Below are 16,931 nucleotides of genomic sequence, written 5' to 3'. Positions count from 1 at the left end.
GAGGACGTGGGGACACTCCTAGTATCCCAAACAGAGGGGTGCTGAGAGACACTGCCTGGTGAGCAGCTCTCTCATCTTCTGTCACTGTTGGGCCCTGCACAGATCCAGAAGCTTCTGGCCTGAGACCGCTGGTCCTGTGGCAGCCAACAGAGCACCTTGGGCTGTGGCACTATTGAGAGACAAAAGTTTGTATGAGGGTGCCACTTACACCCATTCCCATGCATAATAAGGTGTAATGTACCATGGGAAAAGGCATCCTTCCTTCAGGGCTCCTGCAGAGAAATGGAGGAGCCTGACTGCTAGCCACACAAGCCCACTGCATCTATACATTGCTTTCAAAAACCGTGGTCCCTTGGCAGTGCACAAGCAGCTGTAACTCTCTCTGTGGCTTTGATACACACAGGAAGGTTTCCTGGCCCCGGCCTTTGTGAAGGATGAACGGAAGCACAGGAGGCCATATGAATTCGAGCTGGAGAGAGATGCCAAACAGAGGAGCTTGGAGCACTTAGCAGCAACCCATACTCATCCACCCATTGTGCTGAATGGCTGGCGCGACTCAGCTGTGGACCTGTCCAGAACCTCTGATGGGTCCCAAGGAAATTCCTCCCCTTTCCCCTTGAACACAAACATGCCCAAACTGGGGACTGTGAACACCCTCCAGGGCTCCCTGGGCATGGACTTGTCTGGCATCCTTCAGGCAGGGTTAATCCATCCTGTCACTGGGCAGATTGTCAATGGCAGCCTCCGAAGAGATGATGCTGCCATGAGGAGAAGACGAGGCAGAAGAAAAAATGTAGAAGGGATGGACCTCATCTTCTTGAAGGAGAGGCCGCTTCCAAGTAGGCTGCAGGTAGGTCGAGGTTCCCCCCCTTTCACGTGGTCCCAGTGGAGTCAGCACAGTTTGTCTCATGGTCCAGCTCTCCCTGCTAGCATTTTAGCTCTGCTGCCCATCACAGTACTGGGCAGATAGGGCTGCTTCCAGGATGGCTTGGCTTATGCTGAAGCAGGCAGGAGCAGATACTACTTAAGGGAGGAAGAAATGTTGTTCCTCTGGCTTACAGCAAACTCTCTGGAGTGCTGGAGTCCTGCTAAGCGTTATCAAAAGCAGATATCCCAGCTGGGAGATATCTGAGGTCATAAAACGTGAGGAAAGAGCTTTGACTGCACTTGAGCTCTAGCCAAAAGCTTGCTGCATCCTCTCTCCTTCTGCTGTGAGATCCAAGAAAGGAAGAGTCACTGGGAGCAAGACCAGTCGCTCTAGACCATTTTTAGGAGTGATCTGGGGGATGTAGTAGCTCCTACCTCCCAGGGCAGGGTCAGGCGAGTCCTGCAGAGCCACTTGGGATGACTGTGCACAGCATAGTGTTTTCCAGCTAGCCAGGGAGGAGTTGCTGGCTGGGGACTGCCCTCTGTAAAGTGGCACGAGCCCTTTCTCAAGGAAGATGGGAAAGGAGGTTTCTCTCTCCCGAGATCAGGGCTTTCCTCTCTGGGCAAATTGTTCACCCTGGCAATTAGAGTATTTTCCAGATGCGATGCAGAAGCATCTCACAGATCTCTCTGCCCACCCTGCTAGCAGTCTTAGGGGGCTGAATGGAAGCGTAATGCATTGACCGGTGGTGATTTGAGGAACAGTCACTAGGAATATGTGGATTAAGAAGGCAACCTGCATGATGCAGGCCAAAGGACCTGCTCTGGAGCTCTGTTTTTGTGTGCGCGAATGCTTCACTGCATGCTGCTGCTGAGCTCTCCCTGTTTCTCCCTCCACATCAGGATGTTCAGGAGGACCAGGCACAGCCTCCCCAGAACAGTCCCCTCCCAGATGGGCCGGTTGCTGCTACCTCAACTCCACAGCCAGTCCCAGCTGCGGTCAGCCAAGCAGAGAAGGCTGTCCCGAATAAGAGTCTCCTAGACTGGCTCCGTCAGCAATCCGACTACACACTTGACGTTCCTGGCTTTGGCACAGTAAGGGTGGCCTTCAGCAGAGTGTGTGTGTGTGTGTTTGAGCGTCTGCCTTGTGTGTTGTCCCTTGCAGTAGTTTTTTTCAGGTTACTCTTGAGTTCAGGCTTTCCATGAAGTGGAACATGCCATGTCTTTCGTTGTATTGTTGCTTGCAGCATTCATCAGGGCTGTCACACTTTGGTGAGGGGAGCACAGTTTGCCATACAGCGGTGAAAGACACTTGCTGTGTGCTCCTCCCCAAAAGAGATGTCAAGCGCCTGTAGGTCTGTTCTCTAGCTGCAGCCCTGGAGATCCAGCTGCCCAGATATGCACAGTTAGTCCAGTGTGTTCCTGAAGGGCCAGAGTTGAGAAGCAGGAAGAAGTGAGCTGGGATGCTCAAAGCCTGTGCATGTTGCTTTCTGTTGTATCAGATGAGGTTCTCCATAGCAGGATAGAAGCTCTGCAAGCCCCTAGCAAGCTTAGCCCTGCTCAGCCAGGCTATCTACCCAGAGAGCAGAGCTGGCCTACCCTAAAACAACAGGTCTCTTAGAGAGATTCCTTCTCCTAGAGACGCATTCCTTACCTTAAAAACAGAACTGAAGCTACTGTACTGTAGGCTGCTCTGGCTCCAGTCTCATGGTCCTGGGCTGTGTCAGAAAGCAGAGAGCGACAGTGAGCGGAGTGCAGAGTCTGTCCGGTTCTTCCTGCAGTCTCATAAACAACCAAACCTCTTGGGTTTCCCGGGTTGATTTGCTCCTGAGCTTTCAATTTATCTAACCTGTTTGGTCATTTGGTAGGCAGAGCACAGTGGGAAAAGCTGAAGTAAAAGCAAAACAAAGTATGGATGAGCTGGAGAGAAACAGTTGTTATAGACTGGTGGCACATGCAAACCTCTTCTCTCTTTTGTAATCATAGTTAGCACCCCCATTTACAGATGCATGTGTATGAATTTGGAGAAGATTAGAGTGTTAGGGCTGGAAGGGCATTAGCTAGAGACGGGGCATTCAGTCTAAGTGTGAAGCCACGTTTATACCTGTGGAAATCAATTGTGCTCATTTGGAAACTGGCTCTGGGATAGAGGCCAACTTGTGCTGATCTGACTGCTCCTTCCCAGGTCTGCAGGGGAGCTGTCTGTCTCTTGGGACACCATCTGTGCCATTCTCCTGCAGAGTTTCTAGCCAAGCCATCCTGTCTCATTAAAATTGTCTTGTTTGCACTCCAGAATTTTTCAGACAAGCCCAAGCAGAGGAGGCAGCGCTGCAAGGACCCCACCAAATTGGACATTAGCTCACTCACAGGAGAGGAGCGGGTACCTGTGGTACATAAGGGTACCGGACGGAGGGTAAGCAAAGGCATATTCTCTGTTCTGTCCTTGGTGTCTTGAAACATTTAACAGATCCTGAGCTGGCCTAGGGGGAAGATTTTGATCAGAGAAGCATATGGATGTTCCAGATTTTGTCTGGAATATACATTGATCTACGCTATTCTGTGAAATGCTTGTGCTAGAGACAGAGACCTACCAGTATAGTGAAGTAGGGAAAGACCGAGTGTTCACAGTTGCTGATGTACGCAGGTCTCACAGCAGCAAAGCAATTCAGCCTTTGGCTTTAAAGCCACCATCAGCACAGCCCCAGCTGTTGTTTCCTGTTCTAGATTTGATTGTTCCCTTTGAGTTCACTGCAATATTCCACAGATTGTAATATTGGGTTGTGTTGCAAAAGTCTTTGTTTTGTTCCTCCTTACAAGGTACAGGAGCGGTATACTGATAACCCTTCAGAGCGCAGTACAAGCACGAGGAAATGAATGGGTTTAAAATGCTTTTTCTTGCTTACTGAAATACGCTTACTAAACAGCCAGAAACATTAGTCATGAACATAGATGTACCTCTCTGCAGTGTATCCTCCAGTGCATTGGTATTAACCATGAGCAGGGATATTTAGGGAAACTTTCCACCCAAATTCCATTCTAAAATACACCTAGGACTGCACAAGGCTAGAAGGTGATGTTCGAAGTAATCACCTCTAAAAACAAAGCTAAACAGTTAAATAGAAAGAGACTGGTTCAGCCACATCTGTCTTTCCCTATGCTACATGTAAAGCTTATGGAGACCTGTGTGAATTTGTCATCCAGTTCTGTGGAGATGGGACAGGCTGCAGAGACTCCCTTTGCTCCCTGAACTATACAGCAGTTGTATAGTGTCCTACAAAGCTGTAGAGCAAAGGAAGTGTCTCTGCCCCAGAAAACTTGCAGCCCAAAATGACAAGCAAGGGGAAGTGCTGTCACCCTGTTCACAGCGTGGGAGGAGTGGCTGGTCCACAGCCACTAGCAGAGAAACTTTGGACTCAGCTCACAATCTTAAGGCAGTGTCTCGGCCTCAGGACTTCCCTTCCTCTCTGATTAAGCAGAAGCAGGACGGGCTTTCTGTCACTGTGGCCGCCACTTGAAATCTGTGCACAAGAGTTGGCTTGCTTAAGCGCATAGCAACTATCCCCTTCTGCAGGGTGGCAGCTGCTCCCAAACTGTGTGTATGCCTAGATGTGTAATCATATTTCTTGTGTTATTTTGCATAACTCTTTCTGCAATAGAGGTCATCCTTCTGCTGTGTTTTATAGTTAGGGGGAGCCATGGCACCAGCATTGAAGGAATTGCCAAGGTGGCTTGATGCAAACTTGGAGTATGCTGTTGCAGCTGACTGGGCTGACATTGTTAAGCTTTCAGTAAGTTAGAGCTTTTGGAGAAATCTGTATCATGTCATATTTTCTTTCTCCTCCCCATCACCACAACCTTTCTCCAGTGAGCATTCTTGAGCTGGAAGGCAGGACTCCGGTTGTACCCGTGGGAGGGAGTACCAGCAGCTCTGACCACACTTGGTGTGGTCGAGCGGCAGACAGGAAGGTCTGGAGCACACTGCAAGTCAGCAGAGCGGACAGGGGAAGGAGAGAAGGTGTTCGGTGGCCTGTGAACAGCAGTTCAGGGTGAATATCCAGAAAGCCTTCCTAGCAATAAGACCTGGAAGTCTTGGGCTATTTAGAAATAGATGGGGCAACAGAAATGTACTAAAAGCAGTAATCCAGCTTAGGCCCTGGATGGAAGCTAGAGCAAGGAGTGGATAAATGTATTACCATGGGCCAAATTTTCAAAAGTACCCTCAGCCAAGCCTCCTGCCAACTCTGTGGGTGCCACGCTGGGCCTGCCAACAGCCCTGTAGGTCACAAGGCCCAAAGACTGAAACACAGCTAGGACAAGGGGCAGAAGATGGCAAGGCTTACTTCAGACTTGCCCCTCTGTTTGGTTTCCCTGTTTGTTATGCGAGTCCCTGTGTTGGTGAGTGGAAGAGAAGATTGCTTTTCCCTCTGGCACGCTGGGACTGCCATTTCCAGGCCTGTCCTTTTGGCGCCTCTCTCCTGCTCCTTGGTTTTTTTTTTTTTTGTGGCTGTGGTACTTTGTTGAACAAGGGCTGGAGGAGGAAACAATTGCTTAGAAAGTTTGTTCTGCACTCACATTGGCTCCTAATCAGTGCTGAGGAATCGGCATGGCCTGTCCCTCTCTGTTGGGAAAACCGAGCTCTACGTGCAGGCTCGTCTAGGCAGCCGGCCCCCCGTGCAAGCCGGCTGGCACTCGTTAGCCTTGTTGTCAGTGAGCAGTCTCAACGGGTGCCCACGCTTTGCTCTTTGCCGTCCCCGCCTGCCTGGCCACTGGTACCTTCACCCACTCACCCTTAGTGGTCCAGCAGCTGCATGTCTGGTAGCATCTGCGCCCTCGAGCCCCATCAATACTTTGCTTTTTGCCAATGCCCATCGGTCATTCTGGCACGTGCTGTGGAAAGGTGTCTCACTGCTGAGGGGGCTTGGGAAGCGTGAGCGCGGGCTAGTTTGTGCCTGCAGAGCCGAGGCATATTCACAGCTGCGTGTGGTTTTTCACATGTACCCGTGGAAACAGAGTAGACAATTCTGGCTCTTTGGGCAGTAGCTGTGCTGTGCAAACTGGCAGAATCTTTTGATTCGACTCTCTGCACTTCAAGCGTCAACATGGAATAATTATTGTATCCAAGGCTATTATTTGAACTAGCTGTTAGTCAAATCTGCTACTTGAAACTGCTCAAAGAGTGACTGTCTTTGACCCTCAAGGAAGGCATAAAAGGAAGTTTTAAATGTTTGTGCTGAGAACGCTGGAAAATGGAGTTTTGAACCACGTTGTGGATCTTCGCACCATGTTTTATGTAACGAGATAGTCTCACCAAGTTGTGTTCATTTGGTTTTAGTCCCATATCTGAGTGTTCAGAAGTATCTTACTGGCAACTCAGTGGAGCTCTGACTGTGACTTCCACAAAACAGTATGCATGCTGTTGCATGTCATTTCATGCAGCTTTGCTGTTGTGCAGAGCATTGAAAATTTGGCCCTTAGCATTTAAAAAGACACGATTTTTCACTGTTGCTGAAGCCAAAATCGATGCTAGGAGGGGAAGGAATTTGGAGTCTCTGGCAGAATGTTCTGAAAGATGTCAGTCTTCAGCAACAGCAGATGCTGAGGGTTCAGAAAAAAGCTGAAAGGCTGCTGTCTGCACTGGGTAAAAAAGTGCTTCCACATTTCTTCCGTATGCACTTTGACGCTGCAGCATCATGCTGGGGCATAATGGGTGTTTTGCATTTGGCAGCATCCTGTGGGGGARCGTTCTGTATACCTCACAAATTCCATACGCAGAATCATGTCGGCAAGTATTTCTGTGCTGACACCATCTGGGATGCAGATGTAAGAACAGAAAAGACAGATTTTATTTGATGCAGTAATAACTGTTAGGCATTTTCTCTTGTGTGTGTTTCATTTTCAGGGATACTTACCAGAAAGTAAATTCAATCGGATCCTAACTGAGCCTGTGCTCCGAGATGCAGGGCCTCGCCGGAGGGGGAGAAGGCCCAGAAGTGAACTCATTAAAGCCCCTGGTGTCGTAGCAGATTCTTCTTCTGGAATGGGACCATTATTCATGAATGGACTGATTGCTGGAATGGATCTAGTAGGACTTCAGAACATGAGAAACATGCAAGGTATCCCTCTGACGGGGCTGGTTGGGTTTCCTGCTGGATTTGCAGCAGTGCCCGCTGGTGAGGATGTGAAAAGCACCCTGAGTATGTTGCCTATGATGCTGCCAGGCATGGCTACCGTACCACAGATGTTTGGTGTTGGAGGACTTCTCAACCCCCCAATGACAACTACTTGTACTGCAACCGCTCCAACTTCATTAACAAGCACAACTAAAAGTGGTACATCAAATACAGAAAAAGCTACTGAGGATAAACAGAGTAGCCAGGATGTGAAAAAAGAAACTCTCTCTGAAGATAAGCCTGGTCCTAGTTCATTTTCTAATCAGACAGAATCTGCAATAACTACCAGTAGTCCTGTAGCTTTTAACCCGTTTCTTATCCCTGGAATGTCACCTGGACTGATATATCCATCAATGTTTCTTTCCCCTGGCATTGGCATGGCATTGCCTGGCATACAGCAAACCAGACATTCAGAGGCAGCAAACCTAGAAAGCCAGAAGCGTAAGAGAAAGAAAGCTAAAGGGGAATCAGCAAATCCAGAAGCAGAAACTGTCTTGCTGTCTGAAAAGGAAGCTGCAAACAGTCAAAACTGTACAGAGCAAATACCACCTTTGTCAACAGAGAAAGAGCAGGATGTACCAGCAGAGGAGGAGTTAAAGGAAGTTAATGATACCAATTAGAACTTTTGTTTCATTGAAAAGATTGTGGCTTGTAAGGTTCTTATCCCATAACTATTTGTTACTTACCCTCCCGCCCCCACTTCACCTTCATAAACCTGTGTTTCCATGAGTAATATTATCTACCTAATTCCCTGTAAGAAAACTATGGTGACATATTATATGTTAATAGTTGCAGGGTCTTGCCACTTTATTAGATAAACAGTGTTGTCTAGCTAGTATGGGAGGCACAGAATTCACATTCTGTTATCCGGTTGTTCATCCCAGCCAACAATAGCAAATCCAGTACTCGGTCACCCCCAAAACTGCTCACTTACGTGAGAAGAAAAAGAAGCAAAAACAGAGCAAAAGAAAAGTTTTTACCTCTTGATCTCAATGCAGACAAGGGTATTTCTTTCTACAGTGACACTGAATGAAAAAGCCTGTATTTGGGGGTAAAAAGCACAGCTATAGTAAGTGCTAATGTGTATTTTTGATTTAAAGTATTTCCCTATTTTATCATGGTTACTAGAATAGTAGTATAGACAGAAGTATATAATTAATGATTGAAATGCATATATTCATTTCTTTGAAACAAAAAGGCATAACTGGTAGTGATATAATTTCTTTACCACCCCCACCTCAAACTTTTGGAGACAAACTATGGTGAGTGAAAATATTACGTAGACATTATTTTGTATTTTTTAAAACCAAAGTTTGGTTTTATGTTAAGTGGAGTTTTAGTTGCCCTTTCCTTGATAGTTACAAGAACTTTTCAGCTTGAGCTGAAAATGTTTTGCACATCTTGCATGACTTTTATTGGGATTACTGTACCTATAGCTACCAGTTTCTTCATCATTCTGCTAGTATTCAGTTCTCATCTATGGCGTTAGTTCTCATCTATGGCATTAGAAGTGCTGTAAAGTTACTTTTTCCAGCCATGAACAGGCCACACTGATTTTAATGCTCTTATATGAACACTGAGGCTTTTTGAGTTTTTATACTTTACAGTCCTTACCCCGGAAGCAACGTCCTTTCAGAAGACAAGGAAAAAGCTGTAGGCCAGCTTTACTATTTTGAGAGTCCTTTAAGAAGGACCGTTGAGATTTTCAAAGCTTGAGTTTATTCTTCTTTTCTAGCATTAGACTGTGAAGAGATCACCTTTGCTTCTTCTCTCCATTCCTCCGTGGTCTATTTGCTGTTGAGCAGTATTTCCAAGTCCCCCTATTGGCGAATCACTCCGATGTCTGCATTTCAAATGGACAGGTCTTCAGTGCAAACAGTCCCCCTGAAACTCTGTGTGTTTAAGCACCTCCACAGGCAACTCTCGTATTTCTTCTTCCCCATCGCTCCCTGTTGAATTTTTCTTTCCCTTGGGCTTGTTCTCATTTGCAGCTCATGGTTTGAGACTTGAAACAAAACACATGGCGGTGCAGCAGTGAACTGGCAGGCTGTCGAGGGAGTTGGAAGTGTGCTAGCAATCAGTTTCACATTTGGTTGTCACAATTTACTGTATTTTTTACTTATTTTCTGTTACAGTTTTGCTAATTTATCAGATGGTCCAAATGTTTTGACATAACTATTTCAGTTTGCATTATTTATTTATGATGCTTTTTGTCATTGTCTTTTATACATTTGGGATTATAAATTATGTACATGTTAAAATTAGCATCTCAAAGAAGTCTGTTACCCATGATATCTAAAAAGCATTTGAAGTTATATTTTCATGGAATTTATTCCCAGTTTTCTGGATTGGACTTTTTTTTTTTAAAGTATGTAACCGATCATAATGCACCTCCCCCGGTAATTAAATGTGTTCTATTTAATAACATCTTTGTAGCATAGATACTGTATCACTGTCGACAGATTTCTTAGAAATGCTGCTATCTCTATTTAACTAACATTTTGTTCAGTTTTGCCTCCAGTGGAAGCAGAAAGGGTTTTTTCAGCTGTTAAATCCAAAATCAATATAATTTATTTATGTAAAAAAAAAATCACGATTGATATATTTTTGAACCTTTTAAGTACTAACTTTCTTTTTATTCAGTAGAATAACATGTACTTGCCCTAAATCCTTAAAATACAAATGCTATAAAACTTCATATATCTTCAAAGCCTTACTGTGAATGGATATAGAAATCTCTTCAGAGTCCATTTCTTGTATGGGATGGTTTTTCCAGGGTTACACTCATAAGGAACAGGGTTTAAAGTAAAATTTATTTAATTAGCCAGCATGCTCTATACCTTGTTCTTACTTATCAGACATGTATGTTAAGTCTCTGGGTGTTTAGGCTTCTCTTTGACTGCTATTTTGTGACCCTTTTGCGATCTGATATACTCTGTGGATTATTTAGACTGTAAGGCATAAGTGGCTTCTTATTATTTTCCATCATATCCAAAACCAATGCCAAATTTTCACCCGTTTTCATGGATTCTCACACAAACCTACATTCTTCACCAAATGTGCTAACAAAATAAACTGTCTGTGCTCTTGAACATGGATAAAAAGAAAAGGATTTAAAAGTCAGATTTTTATTTTTTTAATTTAGTGACTAGATGATGCTTATCTTTCAAACTTGGCAGAGCCTTGCTACAGATGTATATAATTTTTTTCAGCAAATATATGTGAATGTTTAATTCACCTGACTCAGTGATAAACGTTACTTGCCTTTTTCTCAGCATGAATACTATCAAAAGCTGTCGAATACAGCGTACTTTTCCTTCTTTAGGATTGCTCATCATGCACCAAGAGCTGTGTTTTACTTACTTGGGGGGGGTGACTACTCACAGCTGATTCACTAGCTTTTCCTGCATCTGCAGGAGGGTACCAGGCTAAGACGAAGCAAAACCAGCTGTATCCACCAGCTCCTGCTGCCTTTCCTGTGATGTTATGTAGGTTAACTTGCCATGCCGCTTGAAATAACTAGTGCACTGGAGCAGCCCAAGCTCCGTGGTCAGTTTAAACGTGTGAGCGCGCGCAGGGGCTGTCTGCAGTCCTCTTCACCCGGACAGCTGGGAGATGCCTAAAGACTAGTTATGAAATCTCCCAGTACTAATCATTCTCCTTTGCGCTTCCTCAGCACCTTTCAGCAGAAGGGGAGCAGGGTGTTTGGTTTCTCTTACTGGGACATTGTCTCCATTTAAGCCTTGTTGAATGCTAATAGGTGCCAAATAAATGCTTGTAATATATCTCAGTTTAAGGATCTCATGCTTTAGAAAAGGACCTATTAATTCAGATTTTTTGATGAATAAATAGATGCACATAAAAAGCTAAATTATTTGTTTATGGTCCAAGAAAACTTAGAAAGCATGGGGCAAAACAGGTATTTTCTGTTTGCTCCCTCTGCCCTTGCATAAACACCTTTTCCTTACACTGTGTTGATGTGTTTATTGCTGGGGGGATAGGAAAGCACTGGGCATAAATAGCACCAAAATGTTAAAGCATCAAGTGTTGCTTGAACAGGGGCAGAGGAGAAAAAATGATTGTGGGAATTCTGAATTTCCTATTGCCACATCGCCCATTAAGTTATGGCTTTGCATGCTGTAACCTTCCATTATCTTCATCTTTTATGCAGAATACTTGTTTGAAGCATCTATAGAAACAAGGTAGCCCCTTGATGTCTGAAGAATCACATGTGCTGGAATTTTTACTCTCCATGGCTCCCCCTTCCACTGTAAAGTCAGTAGCAGCTATAATGTGCTCTGTCTCATCAGATTAGGCTGTTATTTACCTTCTGGTAAGATATTAATATATGCAGTTCTGAAAGACTGGGCATTGACATGCACGGCTCTCTCTTTGGATTCGTTTTGCAAGATACAGGTTTTGCTTTCTGAAATGGTGCAGATTCCAGAGCATGAGGGGAGTAAAATGTCCTGCAGATACTCATCTCTGCTCTTCTATCCCTAGATGACTTTTTATCTGACAGGACAAAGAAAAGATAAATATCATCTCACATTTATGAAGCATCTTTCATGCTGTTTACAGCCTGAAGAAGTTTGTTGGAGGTTTCCCTCAGCACTGAGCTCTAACTGGGTAAATGTTACCTACCCTGAGGACAGGCACTGTAGCTCTAATATCTTAAAAAAGATATACACAAAATTTTTGAGTCCTACTCAGACTGCAGTGAACGGAGTACAGTTCCTGGAATCAGTTTTGGTTTGTGTCAGAATAAAACTTGAATTTTTCAGTGCGTGTTTGTTTTCCAACTCATCAGGAACTACTTCTGTAGATCTGGTCAACTCCAATGCTATGCAACATGGGCTGAATCAAGAAAGATCCCAATAATAATCAGCTTATGTTTATTGTTTACAACTTTAAAGCACTATTTTGTGCTTTACAAAACAAGTAAAACTAAGGAAATTGCTGCTTGCTTTGCACCTTGTATGTCAGCGTGCAACAGAGACACAACCACCTTCTGGTAAGGACAGAAATGAGCACGGGCAGGGAATTCAGGACCACTGGTGCTGCAAGGAAAGGATTGCTGCTCTCATCCTCGTGACCTGGATGGCAGCAGACAGAGCAGCGGCTCTGAGAAATGCATAGCAACTCTGGAAAATTAGTGGTAAGAGAAACCCACTCCATTACCTCATTCCCTTCCTCTGCTGTCCACACGATGCCCATGACAGACTGTGTAGCTGGCCCAGGAGCCAGTGGGGCATCATCCTCAGCATCCCGCTGTGTGAATTTGGGGAGTTTGCAATTTCACTGCATGCCCAAAGGTAGCTCAAGACCCATCAGTTTGGTGCTAAGCAGCCATTAATAACTGGAGAATACAGTTCTCAGCTCAAAAGGCATAAGACAACTCAAGAACTCCAGTAAAAAAAACAGTTCAATTTCCCTGTCTCAACAGAGTTTGTAATCTAATTTGGTCTGGATAAGCGCAATATGTTAATGATTTAGCTTGGAATGCAAAGTTCCAGTAGCTAATCTACGTGAAGGTATTGCTTCATATGAGAATAGCACCATCCGTCGGGAGATTTTCAAGAAATAGCACTGGGCTGTGTTGCAAGAGGAATGGAGAAGAGCGGGAGTCTGCAGCACACACTCCGCAAAGTGTCTTATCATCTCTCTTGGCGCCTGCGAAGCATTTGACTGGTATGTTTTTCATCTGACAGGTATTTTGGATATGTTATAGCAAAAAGAGACATTTTACAGGAATAGCCTGTACCGTTTAGAAAGACAAAATAAATTTTAAAAGCAAAAGCCCCACAGTGACTGCCTTTTTTTTTTTTTTTTATGAAAAAGCACACAGGTTTCTAATGTATGAACAGATCAAACAAAGCAAAGCTCAGATCACTTCACAGAAGGTACTTCTTTTGCTTCTTTGTACATGAAGGAATAAATACAACTGTAGGATTCTGATCACTTACCAGTGAGTAAATGCCTTTATTTTTTTCATGGCGTTCAGTTTTTCTTTCTCTTAAAAAGAATCTTTTTAAAAACACTCTTAGGTGCTTGAATTAAAGCTAGCAGTTAACAGCAGTTTCAAAAGCCTCCAAGTTGAACTGATTTTCAGTGAGAAACAGGCTCCACTATGGCGTGGTTCCTTTTTACCCCAAGCACTGACAAAGACATTTAGGGAACTGAAGATGTGCACGGGAACAGTCTGTGTGGCAAATAAAAACAAGTTACTGCAGTGCAGGTTGTGTGTAACTCCTGCTGCAGAGCTGGAGGGCCTTCTCATAAAATGGTCCCTGGGCCCCTGGACTTTGCAAATGAACATTTTAATAGAAACTGAATTTAGCACTTCAAAATGCACCACAATGAGTTAGGGCAGGTCAGAAGCTGCTGCATGGGCTTTCTTGCAGGGGGTCACTGCATGCTCCTGAGGCTGCTCAGGAGCAGGTATTTCATTAGTTATTGCTGAAGAGCATAGGAGACCCTCTTAACATGACACTGAAGTTCTACTGGGCCTGACTTAGCCTGGTAACCTGCTCTACGGATGGCTATGGCTCCAGAGGTGTCCTACTCCACCTCATGAAGATGTGTTTTTGGCATTAGACCATTTAATGTTAAAAACATGAGTAGTCTTGAAGCAAAGGCGTGAAAGACAGGTTTCCTCCTGCCATCTCAAATGGATATTTTAGCCCTCAGCTAAAAAGTCATGCTCACTCCATGCTCTACCCAGTGATCTTCTCACCATCGGATACAAGCTGCAATACCTGTAACCAGAGCCTTGATGTCAGAGGGATACCAACGCTGTCAATGCAGACTGCTAATGGCAGGCAGACTCCTCCGGGGAGTCCAGGTGCGCTGTGCAGCAGCCACTCTTAATGTCACCCCATACGGGGACCGCTGCTGCCCGCCGCAAGGCGGCTGGGAATCGGCACGGCACCTGAAAGCCTGCAGCAGCATAGTGAACTCCCAGCAAATATTTGGAGTGCTCTAAAGCACCCCAGCCATTAGTGCTATTTTAGTACCAACAGACTGTGACTAATTAAGCCAAATTGGCAATTTTGTCACGCCTCTGAGTTTCCACTCGAGCTAAATTAGAGTGGATTGATTCTATGACTGAAATTTGATTAGAATGCTGATCTTCAACATCTTGAATTTAATATGCGCTTAGATCTACTGATCCAGCACAAGCACTTTGCCCAGCCGTGCTCTTCAGAGCAGCGGGAGGGCTGCTGAGGAACGGCAGCGTTTCCCCCCCCCCCTTCTCCAGCAGCAGCGGGACACAAAGTCCGCGGTTTTCTTCCTGAGCAGAGAGTCAACAGCAATAGTGACTCACCTGTCCCGGTACAGATGCTTGTAGTGACCAACTAAGCGTTTAGGTTCAACCAGCAATAAGGCATAAGTATACTTGTTATTTATGTCCTTTCAAAAGCATTAATCTTTCCCCACAGCGGTGTATTTCTACTTCAAACTCGAGAGAGAAGCGCACGCAAAGGAGGCTGCGGCTCGGTTCTTTCAGGTGGTTCATTGCACCGCGCAGCCAAGGCGAGAGCGTAAAATACCGCCGGAGTTTAGTCAGGTGAAAAGCGGCAGATCCGCGGCACCAGCGTCACCGCACGATCTCTGTGCGGAAGAGCGGGGCTGAACCTGCTTGCAGCGAGCCAGGAGCGGGGGCTCCTCGGCACAACGGTGCAACGCTGGGGCGGGGTGATGACGAAGAGAAAAATCTTCCTCTTAGAACCAGACGTGCCAGCGTCCGGCGCTTCCCCCCAGGCGGAGGAAGTGTCCGCGCAACACAGCGGGGGAAGCCGCTCTCTCCCTGACTGGGATGACTACGGCGCTGCTCGGGGCTTTGCGGCCGGTATCCGCGGGTGTGAGGAAACTGCAGCGGCCACTCCCGCGCGCCGAGCGGGAGCCGCGCGCCCGCCGCGCCCTCACACACCGCGCGTGCGCCGCGGGCGGCGGCAGCGCGCACGCCCAGCCTGAGGCGCCGCCGAGCCGAGCTGGGATCCCTCCGCCCGTTCCCGCCAAAAGCGGGCAGGGCGCGGCGGAAGGAGCCGGTGCCTTCCGGGTGACGCGGCGGCGTTGGAGCGCGGGGGCTGCGGCAGCGGAGCCGCGGGGGGGCGGCGGCCGCCGCCATGTCCCGCGCGGAGCCGCCGCCGCCCGCCGAGCCCGGCGCCGCCGTCGAGCGCCTCTGCCAGGAGCTCAACCTGGACGCGGCCAGCGCCGCCGAGGCGCTGCGCGACTTCACGGCGCTGCGCGGCACTTACAGCCTGGAGGTGAGGGCGGCGGCGGGGCCGGGCCGCCCGTCAGCGGGGCCGCTGTCAGGCGGCGGGGGCTCGGGGCGGCCCGCGGGAGCGGCTCGGGGGCGGCCGCCGCCGCTTGGCCGGCCTTGCGCTCCGAGCGGCGCGGGCGGCGCGACCTCGAGAAGCCCCTGCGGCGCCCGCGGAGAGCCGCCACGGCCGGCGAGGGGTGGTTGGGGCGGGCGCCGAAGCCGCCCGTTACACGGAGGCGGCAGGCGCGCAGCCGGAGCGTTGTTCCTTTAATTCCCATTGGGGAAGCGCATAACAAAAACTTGCTTTTTTGTTGTTGTTGTTTTTTAACTTTACGTTCCTTCCATTTCAACCACCGCAGCACGTCCTTGTTGTAATCTTCACTCAGAAACACCTCTGGGCGAGTCTGAAAGCTGTCCGCTGCTGTGTTGCCCTCAGTGGCCACGTTATACTGTGTGCTTTTCCCTTTTTCCTCCAAAAAAACAACATCCTCTGCCCCCTCCTATTATTCCGGATAGAATAGAAAAACAGAACAGTAAACTACTCGTGTATGTGTGTGTATGCCCATACGGATATATGCTTTAATCAAGTGCAGCAAAACGCGTGGAGCAAAAGCCCTCGGACTGCTGCAGCGCCCGTTGTTGTTGCGGTCTCGGAGGTTTTTGGAGGCTCCGTAGAGCTGAGGTGTGAGCTGCGCTCAGCCTCTCCTGGCTCACCAGTCTGGTGCTTTCCTGTGGTTCGGCAGGGAGAAGTTGTCCATTGGTTGGCGTGTGCCCTGTACGTGGCCTGCCGCAAGAGCGTAATTCCTACCGTGGGAAGCGGCCTTATGGAAGGAAACTGCGTCTCACTGACCAGGATACTACGTTCGGCCAAATTAAGGTTACTTTTTTTTTCAAGTTGTTGTTGATTAGCGTAGAAGCCCTGGGATCTAACTGTTCTGGTATGTAATGTAGTAATTTATTGGTCCACTAAAGCATTCCTGCTAATTTAGTTACCCCGGTTTGTGTTTTTCTTTAAGGCTCCAAGCACTGCAAAACTTGCATGTCCCAAGGTAATATTATAAAAACAGCAAATCCTCTTTTATTACAAATGGAAATAAGATGCAAATACATAATTTTTTCCCCCCAAGTTCAGCTTCAATCCTTTGCAAACCACGCACATCAGACTAACAATTGTTCTGCCCACAGAGCTGGTTTTTCTTTTTCTTCTTTTTGTAGTTAATTGAAACGCAATTGAGACACCTAAATGTTTCATTAGTAATCTAGATAAAACTCATATTTGACTTAGGATGTAGGCCAAATTGCCAGATTTAGTCTTGACTGCTATGTTGTGTGGCATTTTTGGGCATGTAGAACTATACAATTACATACATATTTATGTGCTTCAAGGGGTTTCCAGGAAATACCTCACCTTAGAGATGTTGTCACTGTAATTCTAACCATTTACTCTAAAATATTTCATGTTCCATTTAAAGAGCTATTTTCAGCTGGGCTGCCTAAGAGGTATTTGCCAGTCTTATTACTCCTACAGATAAAAGTTTTGTCTAGGTAACTTTGATAGGCATGCACTCATGTTTTTGTTGCCTCCCTTCCTTTATAGACATGTTCTCCCTTCCCTTAAGAGACATGTA

At 46.5% G+C, this 16,931-nt stretch overlaps 2 protein-coding genes across 4 annotated transcripts in view; both read left to right on the top strand.

The window, feature by feature from the left end:
• Positions 1-11,412, top strand: part of CHD6 (chromodomain helicase DNA binding protein 6) — a 70,922-nt gene extending 59,510 nt beyond the window's left edge. Inside the window, exons 33-37 of one of the 2 annotated variants that reach the window (XM_085302628.1) lie at positions 404-850; positions 1,771-1,962; positions 3,161-3,280; positions 4,551-4,655; positions 6,767-11,412. In XM_085302628.1, coding sequence (XP_085158754.1) covers positions 404-850; positions 1,771-1,962; positions 3,161-3,280; positions 4,551-4,655; positions 6,767-7,657 — 1,755 coding nt within the window. In that variant the 3' untranslated portion in view covers positions 7,658-11,412. The remainder of the gene's footprint in view (positions 1-403; positions 851-1,770; positions 1,963-3,160; positions 3,281-4,550; positions 4,656-6,766) is intronic. The other variant, XM_085302629.1, reaches the window with a different exon arrangement.
• A 3,642-nt stretch (positions 11,413-15,054) lies between these two features.
• Positions 15,055-16,931, top strand: part of RBL1 (RB transcriptional corepressor like 1) — a 28,781-nt gene continuing 26,904 nt past the window's right edge. For both annotated transcript variants that reach the window (XM_085302627.1, XM_085302626.1), the window contains exons 1-2: positions 15,055-15,307; positions 16,047-16,180. In XM_085302627.1, the coding sequence (XP_085158753.1) occupies positions 15,167-15,307; positions 16,047-16,180 (275 nt within the window). In that variant the 5' untranslated portion in view covers positions 15,055-15,166. The remainder of the gene's footprint in view (positions 15,308-16,046; positions 16,181-16,931) is intronic.

Source organism: Rhea americana, unplaced genomic scaffold (assembly GCF_003343005.1).
Source record: "Rhea americana isolate MKP2758 unplaced genomic scaffold, rheAme1 scaffold_190, whole genome shotgun sequence".
Classification (NCBI taxonomy): domain Eukaryota; kingdom Metazoa; phylum Chordata; class Aves; order Rheiformes; family Rheidae; genus Rhea; species Rhea americana.
This window is presented reverse-complemented; position numbering and strand designations above follow the sequence as displayed.